Source organism: Arvicanthis niloticus, chromosome 14 (assembly GCF_011762505.2).
Source record: "Arvicanthis niloticus isolate mArvNil1 chromosome 14, mArvNil1.pat.X, whole genome shotgun sequence".
Taxonomy (NCBI): Eukaryota; Metazoa; Chordata; class Mammalia; order Rodentia; family Muridae; genus Arvicanthis; species Arvicanthis niloticus.
In genome coordinates, this window is record NC_047671.1 from 25,836,913 (window position 1) to 25,855,920 (window position 19,008).

A 19,008-nucleotide genomic window follows, 5' to 3' on the forward strand; every position below is an offset into this window, starting at 1 on the left:
GCTAATTGTATTTAACCAATAGTTTTAAATTAAGGAACAAGGTTTGCACAACAAAAGCTTTTAAACAGGAGATGTCTCTGGTAAGACTAATCCTTCTGGTATAGAATTTAGCATTACAATACATAGCAATAGACAGACTCTCAACCTCTTCTGCCCATTTGGTGAGGCCCATGTGCTGCAGACCAAACTTCGAGTCTGAGTCTTCAGCGTTGGTGTGGAAATGTGCAAATTCAGACTGCAGTAAGTCACAGTATTGTTCGGAAAGGATGAAGTACTGTCTATGATATGAAGTAGTTTCTTTTTGTGATCACCTGTGGGGATCCTGTTGAATTTCTGATGGAGCCAAGCTAAGTCTAAGCTAAGGATGATGAGGCCTCTTCTAGTTGAAGGGTGGAGCCCCAGAAATTAAAACGTCCTGCTCAAAATAACCCCGAGGTATCCAGGTTATTCGAAGAGCTTTTCATTTAGTGTACTCTGTACAGAAGTTGACATTGTCATCTAGGGCTGCAAAAATGTTTTCAGTAAGTTTGGGGGTTCTAAATGGAGTAAAATACTTCACCCTCTTTTGATCTTTACACATTTGATTTTGCCTCTAATTGACATATGTTAATTGTACAGGTTAGTGTATTCAAACATTTCTTTTTAGGCATATTATTTTTCTCTGAATTAGTATGTATAAGTTGTACATATCAGTATAATGCAGAATGATCTTTCAATGTGTTTTTTTCATTTAAAACCTAATTTCAATACAAATTTCTTACTGAGCTTAACCAAAAAAAAAAAAAAAAAAAAACTATGAAAAAGCAACTTTATTACAGGAACTGCTAATTCATTTTGCATCTGTGAAACTGAAGAGGGCTGAACTTTTGGGGGTTTGTTTGTTTGTTTTTTAATCTAAGTTCAGCAATGCATTTACACAGCCCCTCATTGTTATAGAAAACACAGCACTGGGTGGTTTTTATAAGAGGAGAACACACGACATTTGATGACCTTACACCCGAATGGAGTATGTTAATTCCCATGAGAGGACATATTCTGGGAAGGTGTTGCATGTGGGAAGCCAAGGCAGGTGGATTTCTACGTCTTCAAGGCCAGTCTATGTAGGGAGTTTCAGACCATCCAAGGCTATATAGTGAAACCTATTTGAAAAAAAAAAAGAAGGAAAAGGGAGAGGAGGGGGAAGAGAAGGAGGAGGAGAAGGAAGAAGAGGAAGAGAAAAAGGAAGAGGAGGAAGAGAGGGAAGAAAAGGAGGAGAAAGAGAAAAAGAAAGAGGAGGAAGAAGAGGAGGAAGAAGAGGAGGAGGAGGAGGGGGAAGAAAAGAAGAAAGCTGGATAGTAATTTTTTAGAGACAATAAAATTAGGGGGCTGGAGAGATGGCTCAGTGATTATGAGCATTGGCTGCTCTTCCAGAGGACCCCATTTTGATACCTAGCTCTCATATGCCTTGCAACTGTCTGTAACTTCAATCCCAGGGTATCCAAAACCCTGTTTTGCCCTCCCTTGGTATCAGACATGCATATAGTGCACAGACATACATGCAGGTGAAGCACCTTCCACATAAAATAAACAACTGTTTGAAAAGAATCAGCACAGACAATAGAAAGAGGCCATGCCCACTCACGTGGCTAACCTTAAGCATTTATTACATCTTTTTAAAAGAAAACTGCACAGCAAGTGGATTCCTTAATACGTCACATTGTCAACATTTCTGAACAAATTATATTTTGCACACTTTCCATTATGTAATCAGGAACATTCAGGATACATGGTAGAAATTAGCTTTTAAAATAAACCATTTCTAATTTTAACAAGCATTGTAATGCCCCCTTTCAAAGTAAGTCATTAATTACCAAGCTTTGAAAAACTCTAATTACCCATAAATGAAATTTGACAGAGATAAATTTCACAGAAATTCTACTATGTAATATTTAGCTTTCATGCCTGGGCTGTAGAACTCTGACCAAGTTCAATATTTGCTCCCATAATATTGGAATTCATGCCAAGGCTGAACTTAAATATTTGCCCATTTAGTTGGCCTCAGTGGCATATTGTCACATATTTGGCATTTCAATAATTCAATAATTTTGATAGGGCTGATTTTCAACTAAAATATAAATTTCTAAAAGGGAGTGTGAGGATTTAGTGCAATCTACATTTTGCATCAACATGGAGATCCTGTGGCTAAAGGCTCTAAGCAACAGAAACATTTCTCAGAAAACTGTATTTTCAGTCCTTAAAAGGATTTCCGTCTCTCCCTCCCTCAGTTCTTCTCCCCACCCCCTTTGAAGTTTTGTTTGTATGGATGTTTTTGCACCACATGCATGCAATGCCCATGGAAGCCAGAAGAGGGCATCAAATCCCCTGGAGCTAGAGTTACAGACAGTTGTGAACTGCTATGTGGGTGTTAGGAATTGAACCTAGGTCTTCTGGAAGAGCAGCCAGTGCTTTTAACCTCTGAGCTATCTCCCCAGCTCCCTTTCTTTTTTAATTAGCAGGAATGTTACCATCCTTTACGCTCTACTTCTCCCTAACTGTGAATACCTAATTTTTGGTGTACTTGATCCAATCAAATACGCTTGCACATAAACCCTTTTCTATGCTAGGTATGTCCAGAAGGCGGGATGAATAGATACATTTATTCCCTGTTCAGAGTAACTTAAAATTTAACTGTCAAGGAAACAAGCCAATGAAGTAACAGCAATAAAAATTCAAATTGTGATACACATAAAATTGTTGTGGGGCAGAAGGAAAATACTTTAGAGACATGAGAAGCCCTCAGGGTACCAAGAAGATAAAATGAGACATGGAGACTTGGTGATATCAGGTAGTAAGATGGAGATGTTGATGTCTCTTTATCATGTCTGAGCCTCTTCCCAGCCCAGCTGCTCAACCTGGCAAACTCCTAAGAGTTTTTCAGTACTGTATCCAGTCCTGTGCATGTATATTATATGCCTTGCATGTATATTACATGCAATTGCGTAGCTATGTATCTACTCTCGGATGTGTTAACCTGTCACAGTTGACTGTGGCTATCTTCATTTGTTTTTGAACAGGTTGTTTGGGATCAAGTCCGTTATCCAGACAGACTGCTCCAGCACCTGGAAGATCATAGTAAACCCAGACCTGTCCTGGTATCACCACGCCAACCCCATTCTCCTGCTGGTGATGTACTACACACTGGCCACGCTGATCCGCATCTGGCTACAAGAGCCTCTTGTAAGGACCTGGAAATATTTCCTGAGCTTATCTTCAAAGTACCTAGAATCTCTGGGAGACATGGTTTCAGCAAAACAGTAGTACTTTACACATGTTGGTATAGTTCTACAGGTACTGAGTGAGTGTAGATTCTATCTGCACAGATGCCAGCCAGCTCCTCACTGGCCCCTGTGTTAGCTTCTACAAGTGGCAGTTAGTGATAACAATGGGAGATTGGATTTTATTTGGCACTCACTAAGCCAACAGGCAGTGTAATGGCTGTGTGTGTGTGTGTGTGTGTGTGTGTGTGTGTGTGTATCCTTTTTTCCACCCATTAAATAATTTTAAAAAATGAATATTGTGCTTGTCTCATAGGTGAGGGAAGTGAAGCGTGAGAGATATGTGTTCTGACATCACACACTTACTGAATGGCTCAGATTGGATTCAAGCCCATCTTTGTGAGCAATGTTAGTCTTAGAGACCGTACAACCCTGTGTCTCAGCGTCCTCTGACAACCTGGCCTCTGAGGATAGACACCATCATAAAAGCTCAACTGTCACTGGTGTCCATGGCTCCTACTGTGAGGCACAGGGACTGGGACATTCCACTCAAGCACATGGGACACTAGCTTGTTCCCTATAGGAATACCAAGAAGGCCATGGCACTTTGAACTGGAAGACCAATGCTCATGTGTTTTCCTGTTCTGTATCTTCTGTCCATTCAGTCTCCTAGATGGATGGGCGGTGTTACAAGGGAGGGGGTTGATGCATGTAAGAGGTGCCTTTCTCGTTTCTATCTGCAGGGGGCACTGCTCATGCCTGTTGAACCCATACCAAGATGCAACCTCATTGGAAATGCTGCTAGCTTTGGGCTTGGGATCAGTTTTCTCTTTTCTGCTTTCATTCTCAACTGAGTATGCTAGAACCACATGTTACCAGTTTTAGGAGATACATCTTGAAGGCCAAGAGTTTAATGTCCTAACCTGGAGGCCAATATGAACTAAGACTAGACGAGGCCCATACTCATTAAAGCTATGCATTCTACAAGGGAAAAAAACCATCTCCCCCTGAAGTAAATGCAATCCAAATTAAACAATGTCAATGAAACTGGATGAGGCACATGCCTCCTTCATCCCTGGCAAAACTGCCACCTGCAGAAAGAAAAAAGAATCTATCTCCTTCTTGCATGACACTCTAATCCCATAGAAGGCACCAGTAACTAAGACTAAGGTCTCAGATCTCATCCTTGCTAGTTCCCTTTTGTGTGGGTGTCTTCCTGTTGGGAACCCAATTGATGGATACAAAGTAACAAATTGTATCCATGAGGTCAGCCATGCAGTCAGAAGGAACAAATCTTGTGTTACATCTTTCTCCAATTCCTTTAAAAAATTGGCCACACCGATAAAATACTTTAAGATTTGTATTATGTTAGCTTCCTCCACAAACACATGAGTACATATATGTACACATCATCAATAAACATTTTACATAAAACTTATAAAATGTATGAAGGGAGCTACTGCTGAAGGATGTCATGTACGTTACAGAAATTAAGACCTTCAAGTTATTAAGAATTCCTAGTGTGCTTAGCTTTCCCCGGGACATCCCATGTCCAGGTAATCCAGTAGCTTGGTGACTGCTCTGTGGTTTCTTCAGCCTTGTGTAATGCTCTAGTGTTAGCATCATGGACTGTCTCTGGAGCTGAGGAGGTAGAAACAGCTGGGAAGGCAATCTGAGCTATAGGCTCTACAGGCAACAACAGGGTTCAAGCCAGTTCCTGTAGGGGCGTGTGGAACATGGCACTTAGTTGTGAAGCATTTCACAATCTGCAATTTAAATAGGCTGACGCAGAAAGTTTATTACTGAGGCAATGAATGTGAGAAGACAAGAGGCTATGTGGCTATGGAAGTGAAAATCTATCAAATATGTACGAAGGCAGGGGGAGGGGTTAGGAAAAAGAAGAAGAGATTGTATTAAGAATTAAATACCAGAAGAGTGTTGGAAAAACATCTCTGTGGATTCTGAGCCTCATTACTGTGTGAGAGCTCTAGATAAATTGGTTAAATACTTCATCACAAAACAGGGTTACTCCCCAGTGAACCCGGCATCACTTGAAAATACTCTTTAGTCAAGAAAGCATTTATAATGCTCTGGACCTGCTGACGATCATAGCCTACTTTAAACATACTCAGCCTGCAGTTGCCCAAGTCATATATTGCAAAGACTACTTTATAACAGTGTTGGATATCATGGGTCACTTAGAGTATATTGAATGTTAAAAGCAGAACATTTGCGTGAGTGGTCACCCTTAACAGCAGGTTATCGTGAGTTAAAGTACCGTTTCTACTGAATGCTTATCACTTCCAGTCATTGAGAAGTGAAGAATGGCTATGCTGACTCCTCATAGGCTGAGACTATGGATATGTGGCTGTTACCTGGCCTCTAAGAGGTAGGGTGTTTCCCTTGGGTGCTCTGCTGCACACTGGAGCCAAGATTGGGCAGTGAGCCCAAACCCACACTTTCTACTCTAATTCCCTTTTGACGGGAACACCTTTGTTGGAAAGACATCTGAGTCCACTCCGTGGATTCTGTGCCTCATTACTGTGTGTGAGCTCCAGATAAATTGCCTTTTACTAAATATCACCTTGCTGTGCATTGTGAGACATGTCTTTTATCCCATATTTAGGCACTCCAGAGGCTGAGTCAGGAGAATTGTGAATTTTAGGCCAGCCTGGGCTTCGTAGCAAAATCCTGGCCAAAAAAAAAAAAAAAAAAAAAAAAAAAAAAGTTTTAATTAAAGATTCGCCAGTGAGAGACTTATACTATTCTGTTAACTGTGTACTCTCTTGCCCTGAGAACGAGTTACATTGCTATTTTCTGGTGCAGTTTTACACATGGAGAAGCCATGGATGCTCAACTTCTGTAACATGGGAAGCTGTAACAGAATCAGGCAACATAGCAGTGTTCATTTGAAGTACATGACAGTATTGAGTTATTTTAGGAGAGTATTGATCTAATCCCATCTGTGTCATACCCTAAGTTTGAACAGACGGAACCGAGTGCAATGGTTTGTGGATCTTCTTTGGCTTTGGGGAGCACAGCTGCTCCCATGATTCTGTGTTTCAGGTGCAGGAGGAGATGGCGAAGGAAGACGAGGGCGCCCTGGATTGCAGCTCCAATCAGAACACAGCAGAGAGGAGGCGGAGCCTGTGGTATGCAACCCAGTACCCAACAGATGAGAGAAAAGTAAGGCACAGAAAAAGAATGCTCACTTCCCCATTTAGTTTCTCGTGTCTGAATTGTGTTGTTGAGTGTGGGGTTTAATACCAGTGGTCAGGTCACGTTGCTTCTGACTTATAGAAGTAATTCACTTTAGGTGGCTACTTCCAGAACCCTCTGTCACAGCCAACCCTGGGGCTTTTAAAGGAAGTAACCACTCCCACAATACTCCAGAAGAGAACAATTTTTATATTAAAACCAAAAAAAAAATCCTGAAGTTTTTTTTAAATTAAGATATTTAAGACAAGAATTAGTAAGTAAACTGTTGGCACCTCTCTGAGAGAGGATAGTTTCAAGGTGGACTACACAGCCATCACATCCACTGAATCTCCTCGCTGACTCCCTCAGAACCATCTCTGATCCTCTAAGCTCTATTCACAGCAAGCATCCCTTATACCATATTTTTGCAGCACCTTTTCTGGTTTTAGGTGTGTAAATGATCTTTGTGTTTCCACTGGGGGTTAGCGTTCAGTGTGGTAGCATGCTGTGAAGTTTGTAGCGTAAGAGTGGTAAGCTCTGCCCTATAACCTGAGAGTGGACCAAACTGTGCCTTTGAGCTTAATATGTTTATAGGATTGCACAAAAGTGAGATTGCCTAATGATACAGTCCTCAGAATGTGCCTAGTCATCAAGCAGCACTGTGTTACTTTTCTTAAATATGCACCCGAACTGTGTTCCCCTTTAACATTCTGCATGACAAGAAAAGGACATCTGAATGGCATGTCATATACAAAGTCTGGCAAGGTCTTGCTGAGAAGCACAGAGTGTTCTAAAGTCACTGTAAGGCAGAGCTCACTGTGTCCACAAAAGTGATTATAATCTCATGGCTTGGGATTGGCTTATTTGTTTGTATACTTGCATATCAGAGTTAGAAATCGTTATGATGAATGGAGGAACGGTGACGTTCATTTCAGTGGTTTGCTGTGATTTGCATGGCGCTTCTAACATACTAGCATGCAGCTAGTTAGAGGCTGGGTTTACATAGAGAAGTGTGCAGATGCAGGTGTACTTCAGACTGCCTCTAGCTTCTCAATTAACATGCTGTCCTGCCTTGCTTTTTGCAGCTTTTATCCATGACCCAAGATGACTACAAACCATCCGATGTTAGTATACCCTTAGAATTGTCATTTATGCTTATGTAAGTGACTTCAAAGTAACACATGGAGTTAGATCCTTTGAGTATATTTGAGTTATCTATAAATTCCCTGTAAAATTTTCAATTTTTTTTTTTTGCAGAAAGTGTATCTGCTTTACTACTCTAAAACTCTGTCTAAAGTATGAGATGGAAGATAACATACAAAACACACTTATACTTTGAAAAAGCTCTGTTTGGAGCATTGTTCTCTCTCTCTCTCTCTCTCTCTCTCTCTCTCTCTCTCTCTCTCTCTCTCTCTCTGTGTGTGTGTGTGTGTGTGTGTGTTTGTGTGTGTGTGTGTGTGTGTGTGTGTGTGTGTATGGAGGCAAGAGGACAACCCTGGGTGCCATTTCTCAGGAACTGTCCCCCACTGTTTTTATTTTTAAACATCGTCTCTTACTAGCCTGGAACTTTCTTTAGTCTATGCTAGCTCACCCCTGAGCCTATCTCTGTCACCTGAGATGTGAGGCTACAAGGGCCTGATGCCACCATGGCTGGCTTTCTTTGCATACATTGCAGGAATCAAATTCAGGTCCCCGTTCTTGGTTCTTGAAAAGCAAATACCTTACTGACCAAGTTGTCTTCACCGGCTCTATTGGCCTGGCTTTAAGACATGTTCATCTGTAGTTGTGCTAATTATTATGTAAATGGGAAATTGTATGTATGTTTATGTTTATCTCGAATCCATAATGTCAGAGAGGTGAGAGGAAAAGAAGAGCTGGGTATTTACATTTCGTGTACTGCAACTCTGCAGTTGGAAGGTCTCACCTAAGACCTGGAGAGCATTTGCTTAGCCCTGTGCAAAGTGAGTGGGGTCTGGAACAAGAGCAAGGAAGGTATGGAGGACTACATAGCCGGATGGCTGGAAGGTCTGCAGTCAAGAGAGTGTATTTTGATCAGGAAGGGCTCCACAAGCCTTTCTCTGGAGTTTGTATTTGTAGTGAGGACAGAGTCTGTAGCATGGTTTGTAGCAGGAGCTCAGAAAGGTTGGGTATGCATTTTACTGTCACTAGTCTGTGGAGACCAAAGTTGGAGAGAGCATGTATGACCCATCTTGATTAAAAACATCTGGAGATTTATTAAATGGTCCAGCTGCTAATCAGCTTTTCATCCTGGGTTATGCATGGAATTTGGGGGGGGAAAGAGGTGTACTTACAGAGAGGCCAGACTACAATCACTGCTGTCCCCTTTCCTGCTCCCCTGGCAGGGCCTGCTGGTGACCGTGAATGGCAACCCCGTGGACTACCACACCATCCACCCAAGTCTGCCCATAGAGAATGGCCCTGCCAAGACGGACCTGTACACTACTCCCCAGTACCGGTGGGAGCCATCAGAGGAGTCCTCAGGTAATACCCCACAGTGAAGTGAGCAGATTTTCTCAGGCATGTGTTCCCCCTCTTTCATACACATACCATAACAAATACACCACACAAACCATGACACATACACACCATAACACACACAGCCTAAACACACACACAAACACCATAACGTAGACACGCATCATACCAGAAGCTTACCATAATGGTAATTCTCAGGTTCATTTGATTTATTCTTTTCATTGCCGGGCATGATTTGTGAATTTTACCATAAAACCTAGGCTCGTCCAACTGGAATGTTGGAGAAATTCAAGACGCTGGACTTCGGCCCAAAAATCCTTACAGCAGGCCATGCAAAAGAAATGATGTAATCACTGATCTTAACTCTTATTATTCCTTATTTATATGAATTACAGTTAATTTTTAAAAAGTCAAAGGGAACATATCTTACTGACATAGATTAATATTTCGTACAACAATGATAAGGATGGCTTCTCTGACTTGAGATCCAGTCAGAGATCAGGATTAAGGCTGAGCCGATCGTCTGCTCTGGAAGCTTGCCTGGGCCAGAATCTTCTTTTAATCCCACTGTGCAGCTACTAGCTGACCAGAGACTTCTGCCATCTGATGGCCAACCTAACACATCAGCTCTGGGCTATCTCACTCTCTCCATTGGGAAGCTACAGCATGGTAGCTGACTCCTCTCTAAAAGGAAGATGGTGGTTGGTTGAGAGAAGATGCCTGAGGTGAAAGCCACATTCCTTTCAAACTGAATCTGGTTGAGCTGGGACTATGGGTCAGTGATAGTGATAGATAGGCATTTACCTAGTATACATTGAGCCCTGGGTCCCATTCCTCAGCACCAAAAAGCAAAACAAAAACAGACAAAAACAAACACAAAACACCCCAAACCCTGGATCTGCCGACAGTCCATCTATTCAAGAGTGTTCTATTCAAGGGACAAAACAAAGTCATGAATACCAGAGGATGGGCATACCAGAGAAGACCACTCTCTTCAGTGGAGATTTTTTTTTAGCATGCCTGGGCCATTATTCCCACCAGAACTCATTGCGTTTGTCTGAGTGCCAGAGGCTGCACTAGTTGGAAACACTTCCGATACCAGAAGGCTCTGCCAAAACCACACATGTGACATAGTGTGGAATTGCCACTGTGACAATGTCAATTACCCCCATACTTAGTCATATAAAGTGTTTGTCTCTCTAGAAAAGAAAGAGGAAGAAGAGGACAAGAGAGAAGACTCAGAAGGGGAAGGGAGCCAGGAGGAAAAAAGGAGTGTGAGAATTCACGCCATGGTCACCGTGTTCCAGTTCATCATGAAGCAGAGTTACATCTGCGCCCTCATTGCCATGATGGTTAGTGTTCACAGTGGCCTCCAGAGCACCGGAGGGCCAGACTCCAAGCCTCTCAGCCCGGGCAGCTCGGGAATGGGTTTGACTTCAGTTAGCCTCAGCCATATAAGCCATATCTGAAACAGATTTCAAAGGACCTTGTCACAAAGGACTGCAGGATGAGAGTTGAGGATGAGGTAGCAAGTTTCCTGGAGTTGATGTTATCCGTGAGCCTGATTGGCAGGTTGCTCTGCCAGCTGTCGTTGACAAAACACTCCTTAGTCTCTAAGAACTTAGTGGCAGCAAAGTGAATGCTTCATTTGTCTAAAAGGTCTGACCACTGTTTTGACCCTATTGAAGTTCAGAAGCCTTTGTTAACTGGTGCTCGTTGTTCAGTGTTTAGACGCCTCACGTGCAGTTTCTTCTTGTTAAAATTTCTAATTCCTGTCATGTATGTCTGCCTGATATGAATGTTTAATCTCAACCTCTGATCCTCGAAATTCCTGTTTCTCACCCAGCCGTTATCCACACTCATCATGACTGTAACTAACCACTGACCCCCCAAATACTGGGGAAAATAAATCTGCTTTAATACTGCAAAATAGTATTGGGAGTAAAAGGCCTTTGACTCTCCCCTAAAGGAAGCACAGAGCCAATGCCATGCTTAGGTGTCTCAGCTCCCGTTCTTCCTTCCCTCACAACAGGCTGGGAATCTCGCCATTTCCCACCTACAAGTCTCTCTTGTCTAAAGGCCTTTTCTGTGCAGATAGCATTGAACGCCCCGGAGTGTGTTGTACTGACTGCTGCTGTTCTTTGTCCCCGTGGCTCTGCAGGCGTGGAGCATCACCTACCACAGCTGGCTGACATTCGTGCTGTTGATTTGGTCGTGCACCCTCTGGATGATTCGCAACAGGAGGAAATACGCCATGATCAGCTCTCCTTTCATGGTTGTCTATGCAAATCTGCTGCTGGTGTTGCAGTACATATGGAGCTTTGAACTGCCCGAGATTAAGAAGGTCCCCGGATTTCTAGAAAAGAAAAAACCAGAAGAACTTGCTTCAAAGGTAAAGGAATGGGGAAAGGGGAAAGAAAGAGAAGCAATGATGGTCATACCATAGCAAGCAAATTTTCATGAAAGTAACCTCTAAGTGATTTAAGAATGAAAATATCTGAGACCTAGAAATAGATTGCATTGTTCGGTTGCCTCTCTTTTTATTCAGAGCTTGGGAATGATCCCAAGGAACTCACCGTTCTGCTACATCTCTGGCTCTTGTTTTGCTTTTTATTTTGTGACCGAGTCCTACCATTGCTGAGTTAGGGCTGAACTCGCTCTGGAGCCCAAGCAGGACTGGAATTTGCAATCCTCCTTCAGCCTCCCAGGTAGCTGGGATCAACAACCCACCAAGCCTGGCATAGACAACATGTATGCCACCCTGCTTTTAGTTTTGACATAGAAACAATAGTCTTTCTACTACAAAAATCATAGAACGAATTATTTTTGTAAGTTAAATGTAGTAGTAGTAATTAGATGTAGTCTATGTTAGAAGAGTTTCTAAGTAGGTTTATTAGTGAGTTCTTTATGCCATCAACTGTACTGCTTCAATCAGTACTACTCCCGAGTCAGTACTTAGATGTAGCAATGGGATTATGCAATGTAAAATAGAAAATGTGTATTCACACAGAGGAATTGGAGAGCTTTCGGAAAGGTTAGCCATTTGTAAAAGTCAGCTTCTTTGCACATGCCATCACAGAGAATAATTTACTGTGGATAATACTTTATGTTCAAAAGCATTTGTTTAGCAGCAGAAAATATGACACTTGATTTTTTTTCCTTCTGTTGTCAAGAATTGGCAGCCATTTCATTGTCTATTTATCTCCTTGAGGCATTTGAATGGTTTTGATTTCAGAAGGTTAAACATTATAATTTAATATCTATTTTTATGCACAAAGTCCAAGCATGCATTCCCTACATGTTGATGACATTAAGATAATTTTAAAAAATCAACATGTGTATTGAATGACCCTTCAATTTTTTTTCTTCACTAGACATACAGGAAACTAAATAGCACCAGAGAAACACAACCATATAATGTGAAACAGTCTCTTTTTGGAAGCCACTACATGTGTCCAGGCATCTCCAGTTCTAATGACTGGTGTACCTAGGGCACTTAATTTGTGAGTAGGCTAAGCAGAAGACGGGTACACAGAGCAGACTTGGTGAATCAGTGTTGAAAGGTGAATGCCAATCATCGTCTATTTAATGGACTGTGAAAAATCTCATCAGAGCAGCTGGAAGGCCTGCCCCACCCCTGCTCATCTGCCCAGATGTGCCTCCTGATGAAAACTCCTCAAAGTGCTGTCACTCACAGGTTACCTCTAGCAGACCATACGACTCTCCAGTCTTATTCAAACTCTGCCTTCAGCTGCGCTAGTCGGTTGGAGCTTGACCCAGAGCACCAGAGAGATACTGAAAAAAAGTCAGCTAATTTGTAGCATTAAATTCTGTCTAGTCTAAAATGATTAGTTCTTAGAAATAATATGTTATTTTAGAAATAAACTCTTGACTGTTTTGAAAAACATTATTGGAGACAAAGGCCTCCACTTAGATAACTATGGGCTCACACAATCTCCAATGTAGTGATATTCATGAGAACACACTATTACCAAGTCAGGTGGCACAGGTCTGGAATCCCACCAGTTCAGGAGACTGAGGCACAAGGATCTCAAATTCAAAGTTGGAGCTACAGAATGACTTCAAAGTCAGTATGAGCTCCTTAGTGAGACCTTGTCGACAAACCAAAAGTGATGACAGGGTTGAGTTTAGCTCAGTGGTAGAGAGTACACCCAGCCTTGGGTCAATCACCAGGCCTGCTAAATAACTAAGCAAGTGAACGGATGGATGGATGGATGGATGGATGGATGGATGGATGGATGGATGGACAGATAATTAGACAGACAGATGATAGATAGATAGATAGATAGATAGATAGATAGATAATTAAATGCTACTAACCAACACTATACTATCTAGAGAATACTTGTGAGTTAGTTAGCATGGCACAAAAGGAGAAAGAAAAGGTGACCTTTGGCCTCAAAGAGCTGTACTGCCTCAGAGCAGCAGGACTGGAGCCTTTTGCAGCAATTGTCCAAGTCTGGCTCTTGCTCCCAGCCACTCCCAAATTCTTTCCTTCAGGAAAGACTCCATATGCTTTCAATTATTTTTAACCTCTCGCTGCATATTAATGAAACAGGTCTTTTTCTCAGTTTTCAACTACAGTTCATTAGTAGAGACTTGCAAAATTTTAATGCCCAATTTTTGATGTACCAGTTCTCCAGTTCTTGACCTTGTTCATCTGTGTGTCAACCAGTCTTCATTAGTACTGATTTTGATTGAAGGCAAAATGATAGTTGACACAGATGACTGTGTGACAAGGGAAAATGCAAGGAGAAACCAAGCCACTCTGGTAAATTGGTTTTCATTCTTTGGCAAATACTTAGTGAAAACCTTCTCTGAACCAGAAAGTATCATGCTGCACCCACTAAGAAGTCCAGAATCACCCAAGACAGACAAAAACGTTACTGAGATGTGTAGATACTGAGACTGTCACACTGCTCATGGGGGTAGAAATTGGTGCAGCACCCTTAGAAAATGAATATTTGTCAGTTCCTCCAACAGTTAAACACTCGGCACAAGATGAGCACTGCCCCGTGTAAGTTTAGATAACGATCCAAGACAGACGGAAACACAGAGACATGGAAACACTTAGATGACTGTTCATAGTGATATTGTTCGTTGTAGACAAGTTGGAAACTCAGATGCTCTCAACTGCAGCACATAAGCACATTCTTGCATCTTTATAAGATACTGTTCCCTAGTTGAAAAAGCAAAAAGGGATGAGGTGCTGTATACATATTATAAGGGGACTAAGGATGAGGTGCTGTATACATATTATAAGGGGACTAAGGATGAGGTGCTGTATACATATTATAAAGGGACTAAGGATGGGGTGCTGTATACATATTATAAGGGGACTAAGCCTTAAAAATATCATGCTAAGTAAATGTCATGTATAAAAAGGTATGTGACATGTAACTCTCTCTACTTAAAATGTCCACAGTATGTAGATAAGTACAGACAAAAAGTAAATAGATCATTAGCAAGAACTAATACATGAAAGAAAGGGGTGATGGAAGTCATGCTGCTTTGGGAGGGAGCAAAAGTAAGATAGATTGTGGTAATGATGTGTCGCCCTGGAAGTAGACTGAAACCGACTACGTAGAAACTTCCCAGGAGATTTTTGGACTCTAATCCAGAGCCTCGTGAATGCTAAGCATCCAGGCTACCACTGATCTATATGCAACCTTTGAAACACACTCTTAAAATGAGCAAGTTGTGTGGTAAGTGAGTTGTACTGTAATAACACTATTGCCAAAAAAGAAAAATGGCCCTACTATGTGCTAGACAGCATATTTCCTAGAGAAATGGGCTCCTTCTATCAGGAGTTTTTTTTCTCCAGCTCCAAGAAAAAGTCAACACAGACATGTGGAAGCTTAGAATTTTTTCTTAACCATTGCAAAATGAACAAGAATAACTAATTGTTATATTTTGGGGGATGGAAAATTCTTTTTTCATATCTGTGGAATTCTTCAAAATAAAGGAATATTGCAGAATCAAAGGGCTGTTACACAAGACAACCTCTATTAGGGCCTGACTACCAAGAGGAAATCAGTCTGTGTCTCACACTGACCTGGAAAGAGTCCAGAGGCTGAAGTTGGTTTTCTGTTAAATGGAGTGTCCATCATCGTCCTGAGGGTTTTGACAGTGCGACACATGATCGTAGCATATGGATGATGCTCACACTCACAGTGGGATGCTAAATAGATAGGCTTATGCCCTGTGCTCCCACGACTATGGGAGGGAAAGAGCTTCAAATGGTCACTAAGCCCTGCCTCACTCTCCCTTCAGATTCTCTTCACCATCACGTTCTGGCTGCTCTTGAGGCAGCATCTCACAGAGCAGAAGGCCCTTCAGGAGAAGGAAGCACTTCTGTCTGAAGTCAAAATTGGAAGTCAAGAACTTGAAGAAAAGGGTAAGTGGGGGGGAGGCTTCATAGTTCAGAGCACTGGCTGTTCTTCCAGAGGCTACAGGTTTGATTCCCAGTACCATGTGTTGGCTCACAACCGTGTGCAACTCCAGCTCCAGAAGATCTGATGCCTATCTGGCCTCTGCAGACAGAAGGTAACCTTTAAAGTATTCATGTGAGCCCATGGGGAACTATTTTTTTTAATGTGTTGTTTTTAACTTTCAAAAAGGTCATTCCCAATGGAAAACGGTACTAAATAACAAAAATTTTCTCTGAAGACATGACTGCTAGTGAGAATTGGAACCAGTGAATTAACTCAAATCCCTTAAATTTAAATTCTTGACTTTTAAAAAATTGGGGGAAAAAAGAGGGAGTGAAAGGGGAGAAGGGAAGAGGGAGAGAAGGAATAAGGGAGGGGCAGCGACTTGTGAGCACATCTTTAGCCTTTGTTTTTCTGTATAGAGAAATGAAAACTAGCTCTCAAACTCCCTAAGCAGATGAATAAGTGTGTTTGTTGTTCATAGAATGGATTAGATGGTATTAAAGAAGTTAAGTTTGGGGACCTGAATGATGGCTCAGTGGTTAAGAGTGCCTACTGCTGATGGGGAGGACCTGAGTTCAGTTCCCAGCATCCATGGTAGGCAGCTCAGAACTGTCTGTCTCTCCAGGTCCACGGGATCTCCTGGCCTCTTCTGGCCTCTGCCAGAATCTTCATTCATGTACACATGCCCCTCCTGTCTTTATCACATGCACAAATAATTTCTAAAAAAGAAAAAAAAATTGCTAACCCTTTTTTAAAAGAAGTTAAGTAGCACCCTGTGGAAAGAGGAGTGCCAGTGTAGGGAACCTGGAATGGCAACCCTAATGCAGTAAATGATGAAAAGGCCAGCATACATCAGCTACTACTGTTTAGTTCCTAGTAAGCCTACCCGTTGGTTCTTGTTTCAATGGCAATAGTCTGTGAGATTTGAATCTTGGCTACATGAGCTTGAATGTCTTGTCTACTCAGCACAATGATTTGCTATTCCAAAAGAATGGTTTATTTAGCATAAATAGTCAAAGTCCCACTTCATGTTCACTCTCCTCTCTATGGGAATCCACTGGTTTCTCGGAGAAATGATTCAAATTTAGATAGCTCTGGAAAGACAGAGCAGATGACTTTAGCAATGCAATATCCTGAATATTATCGTATTTTAAAGCACATGGAGCTTCAGGCTAAGACTGCTGGCATTAGTCTCATTATTATACTGTTTGTGCTGTCTAGAGCCATGAGACAATTAGAAGCAGAAATGACATCATAGATTGGTTTTGACTGTTGTTACGCATTTCTCTTTCTACTCTCTGACCCTCAATCCTGAGCATGCAAAAAGTGCTGCAGAGAGATTAGCATAAAATATTCCTGTATATACTCCATTTTATAAAAGTTATAAAAACCACCTCTTAGTTGTCAGTGTTGCCTTATTTCTTAGAGCCACGTAAAATGCATGTAATAACTCAGAAAACATATCCTTCCATGTCCGCGTAAGTCGCCTGTAGCCAGGAACAATAACATGGCCTTCTGTTTTGAAGATGAGGAGCTCCAAGATGTACAAGTGGAAGGAGAGCCTACAGAGAAGGAAGAAGGAGAGGAAGAGGAAATAAAGGAAGAAAGGCATGAGGTAAAGAAGGAAGAGGAAGAGGAAGTGGAAGAAGATGATGACCAGGACATCATGAAGGTGCTGGGCAATCTGGTGGTGGCCCTCTTCATTAAATATTGGATCTACGTCTGCGGGGGCATGTTCTTTTTTGTCAGCTTTGAGGGGAAAATCGTCATGTACAAAATCATCTACATGGTGCTGTTTCTGTTCTGCGTGGCCTTGTACCAGGTCAGTAGACACTGGGCCCAAGTTCTAGTTCTCACACCTGACTCGGGAGTAAAGATGAGTTCTCTCCATAGAGATGAGCATATCTAGATATCTAGAAAGTCATTAATAACACGCAGAATCCGAAGTCAAGAATGACTGGAATCAATGTGTTCTCTCTATACATATACATCATATACACATATACATCATATACATATACATCATATACACATACATCATATACACATACATCACATACATATACATCATATACACATATACATCATATACACATATACATCATATACACATACATCATATACACATATATCATATACATATACATCATATACACATACATCATATACACATACATCACATACATATACGTCATATACACATATACATCATATACACATATACATCATATACACATACATCATATACACATACATCATATACATCATATACATCATATACATATACATCATATACACATACATCATATACACATACATCATATACATATACATGTATTTTAAAATTTCCATTTGGACAATGTTTATAGCCTTTGTCCTATAGCAGTATATTTAAAATAATTGTCTATACATTTCAGCAAACTTCTCTTCAGTTAAAACAACCTTTGAGGCTATGGAGCTTCACCTTCTATGTTACTCATTAACTCTCAAGTATATCTTATGAACTTCAAAAGTTTTCTAAAATGTCTTGATTTAAAAAATAATCTTTGACATTAGATCATATTTTTAATACTTAATTTAAGAGCAATGTGTGGATAATCTTAAGTACTTGAAGATTCTCCAGTTTGCTCGTATTGCAGGCTTTGGAATCAGAAAACTGTCCGTTTGTGAGTGTGAGCAAGCAGGAGTGCATGCGTGTGCGCATGTGTGTGTAATATAGTGAGGGCTTTGGTACCATAAACTAATCATATTAAAATGAGTTAGGCTCTCCACAAACTCAGTTTGAGTTGATGTTAGAAGTCAGTCCAACAATGCAGAATAGAGTGACAGTAGAATAGTCTTTTGAGCCTCCAATAGAATACCTAAAGCAATGACAATAGTAAGAGCCCATTATCTATGGAAATGAGAGCTTGAAAATGTTCTTGGTGGAAACTGATGAACTCTCGAATATCTCTAAGGTACAAAAGATGTCCTTTAATAAACATTTTACAGTTTTGTTCATTGAATACAATATTGAATTGTACAATTTTGAAAATTGAAAATTGAAGCTTTCTGTAAGCAAAACAAACAGACACACAAAAACAAACCATGATGGCGCATTGCCACAACTAAACTGCACAAAGAACCTTAGAAGCCTAAAACTAAAATAGGCTTTGCTTCAAAGATTCGTGTGTGTGTGTGCTCATGTGTGTGTGTGTGTGTGCATTCAGTACCTTGCTTAATTAAGCCAGATGTCTATACAAGCCATTTTTTTTTCTTTTCCCAACCATTTTTCCAATTTCCTTTGTTCTTCAATGTCTGACTCACAGGTGCACTACGAGTGGTGGAGGAAAATTCTGAAATACTTCTGGATGTCAGTGGTCATTTATACCATGCTGGTGCTCATCTTTATATACACTTACCAGTTTGAAAACTTCCCAGGCCTGTGGCAAAACATGACCGGATTAAAGAAAGAAAAGTAAGCAATGTGTGCCTGGGATAGGATGCGAAGAAGGCAAACACATTAAAAGCCTCGATGCATGTTGTTCCCACTTTATGGACAATTTTAGTAAAATGTGATGCTATGAGTGTCTGTGAGGTCCTTAAAGGCGAGTTAGAGAGCCCCA

The 19,008-nt window shown here is 41.1% G+C and overlaps 1 protein-coding gene across 4 annotated transcripts in view; it reads left to right on the forward strand.

Annotated features, from left to right (window-relative positions):
* Piezo2 (piezo type mechanosensitive ion channel component 2) overlaps positions 1-19,008 on the forward strand; it is a 368,801-nt gene that overhangs the window by 258,806 nt on the left and 90,987 nt on the right. For 3 of the 4 annotated variants that reach the window (XR_013103651.1, XM_076912558.1, XM_034518069.2), the window contains exons 8-16: positions 3,054-3,216; positions 6,321-6,440; positions 7,538-7,576; positions 8,816-8,954; positions 10,152-10,300; positions 11,110-11,340; positions 15,243-15,366; positions 16,930-17,225; positions 18,712-18,860. Coding sequence is in view for 3 of the 4 variants with exons in the window: in XM_076912558.1 (XP_076768673.1) it covers positions 3,054-3,216; positions 6,321-6,440; positions 7,538-7,576; positions 8,816-8,954; positions 10,152-10,300; positions 11,110-11,340; positions 15,243-15,366; positions 16,930-17,225; positions 18,712-18,860 (1,410 nt within the window). In the remaining variant the exon portion in view is untranslated. The remainder of the gene's footprint in view (positions 1-3,053; positions 3,217-6,320; positions 6,441-7,537; positions 7,577-8,815; positions 8,955-10,151; positions 10,301-11,109; positions 11,341-15,242; positions 15,367-16,929; positions 17,226-18,711; positions 18,861-19,008) is intronic. The other variant, XM_076912560.1, reaches the window with a different exon arrangement.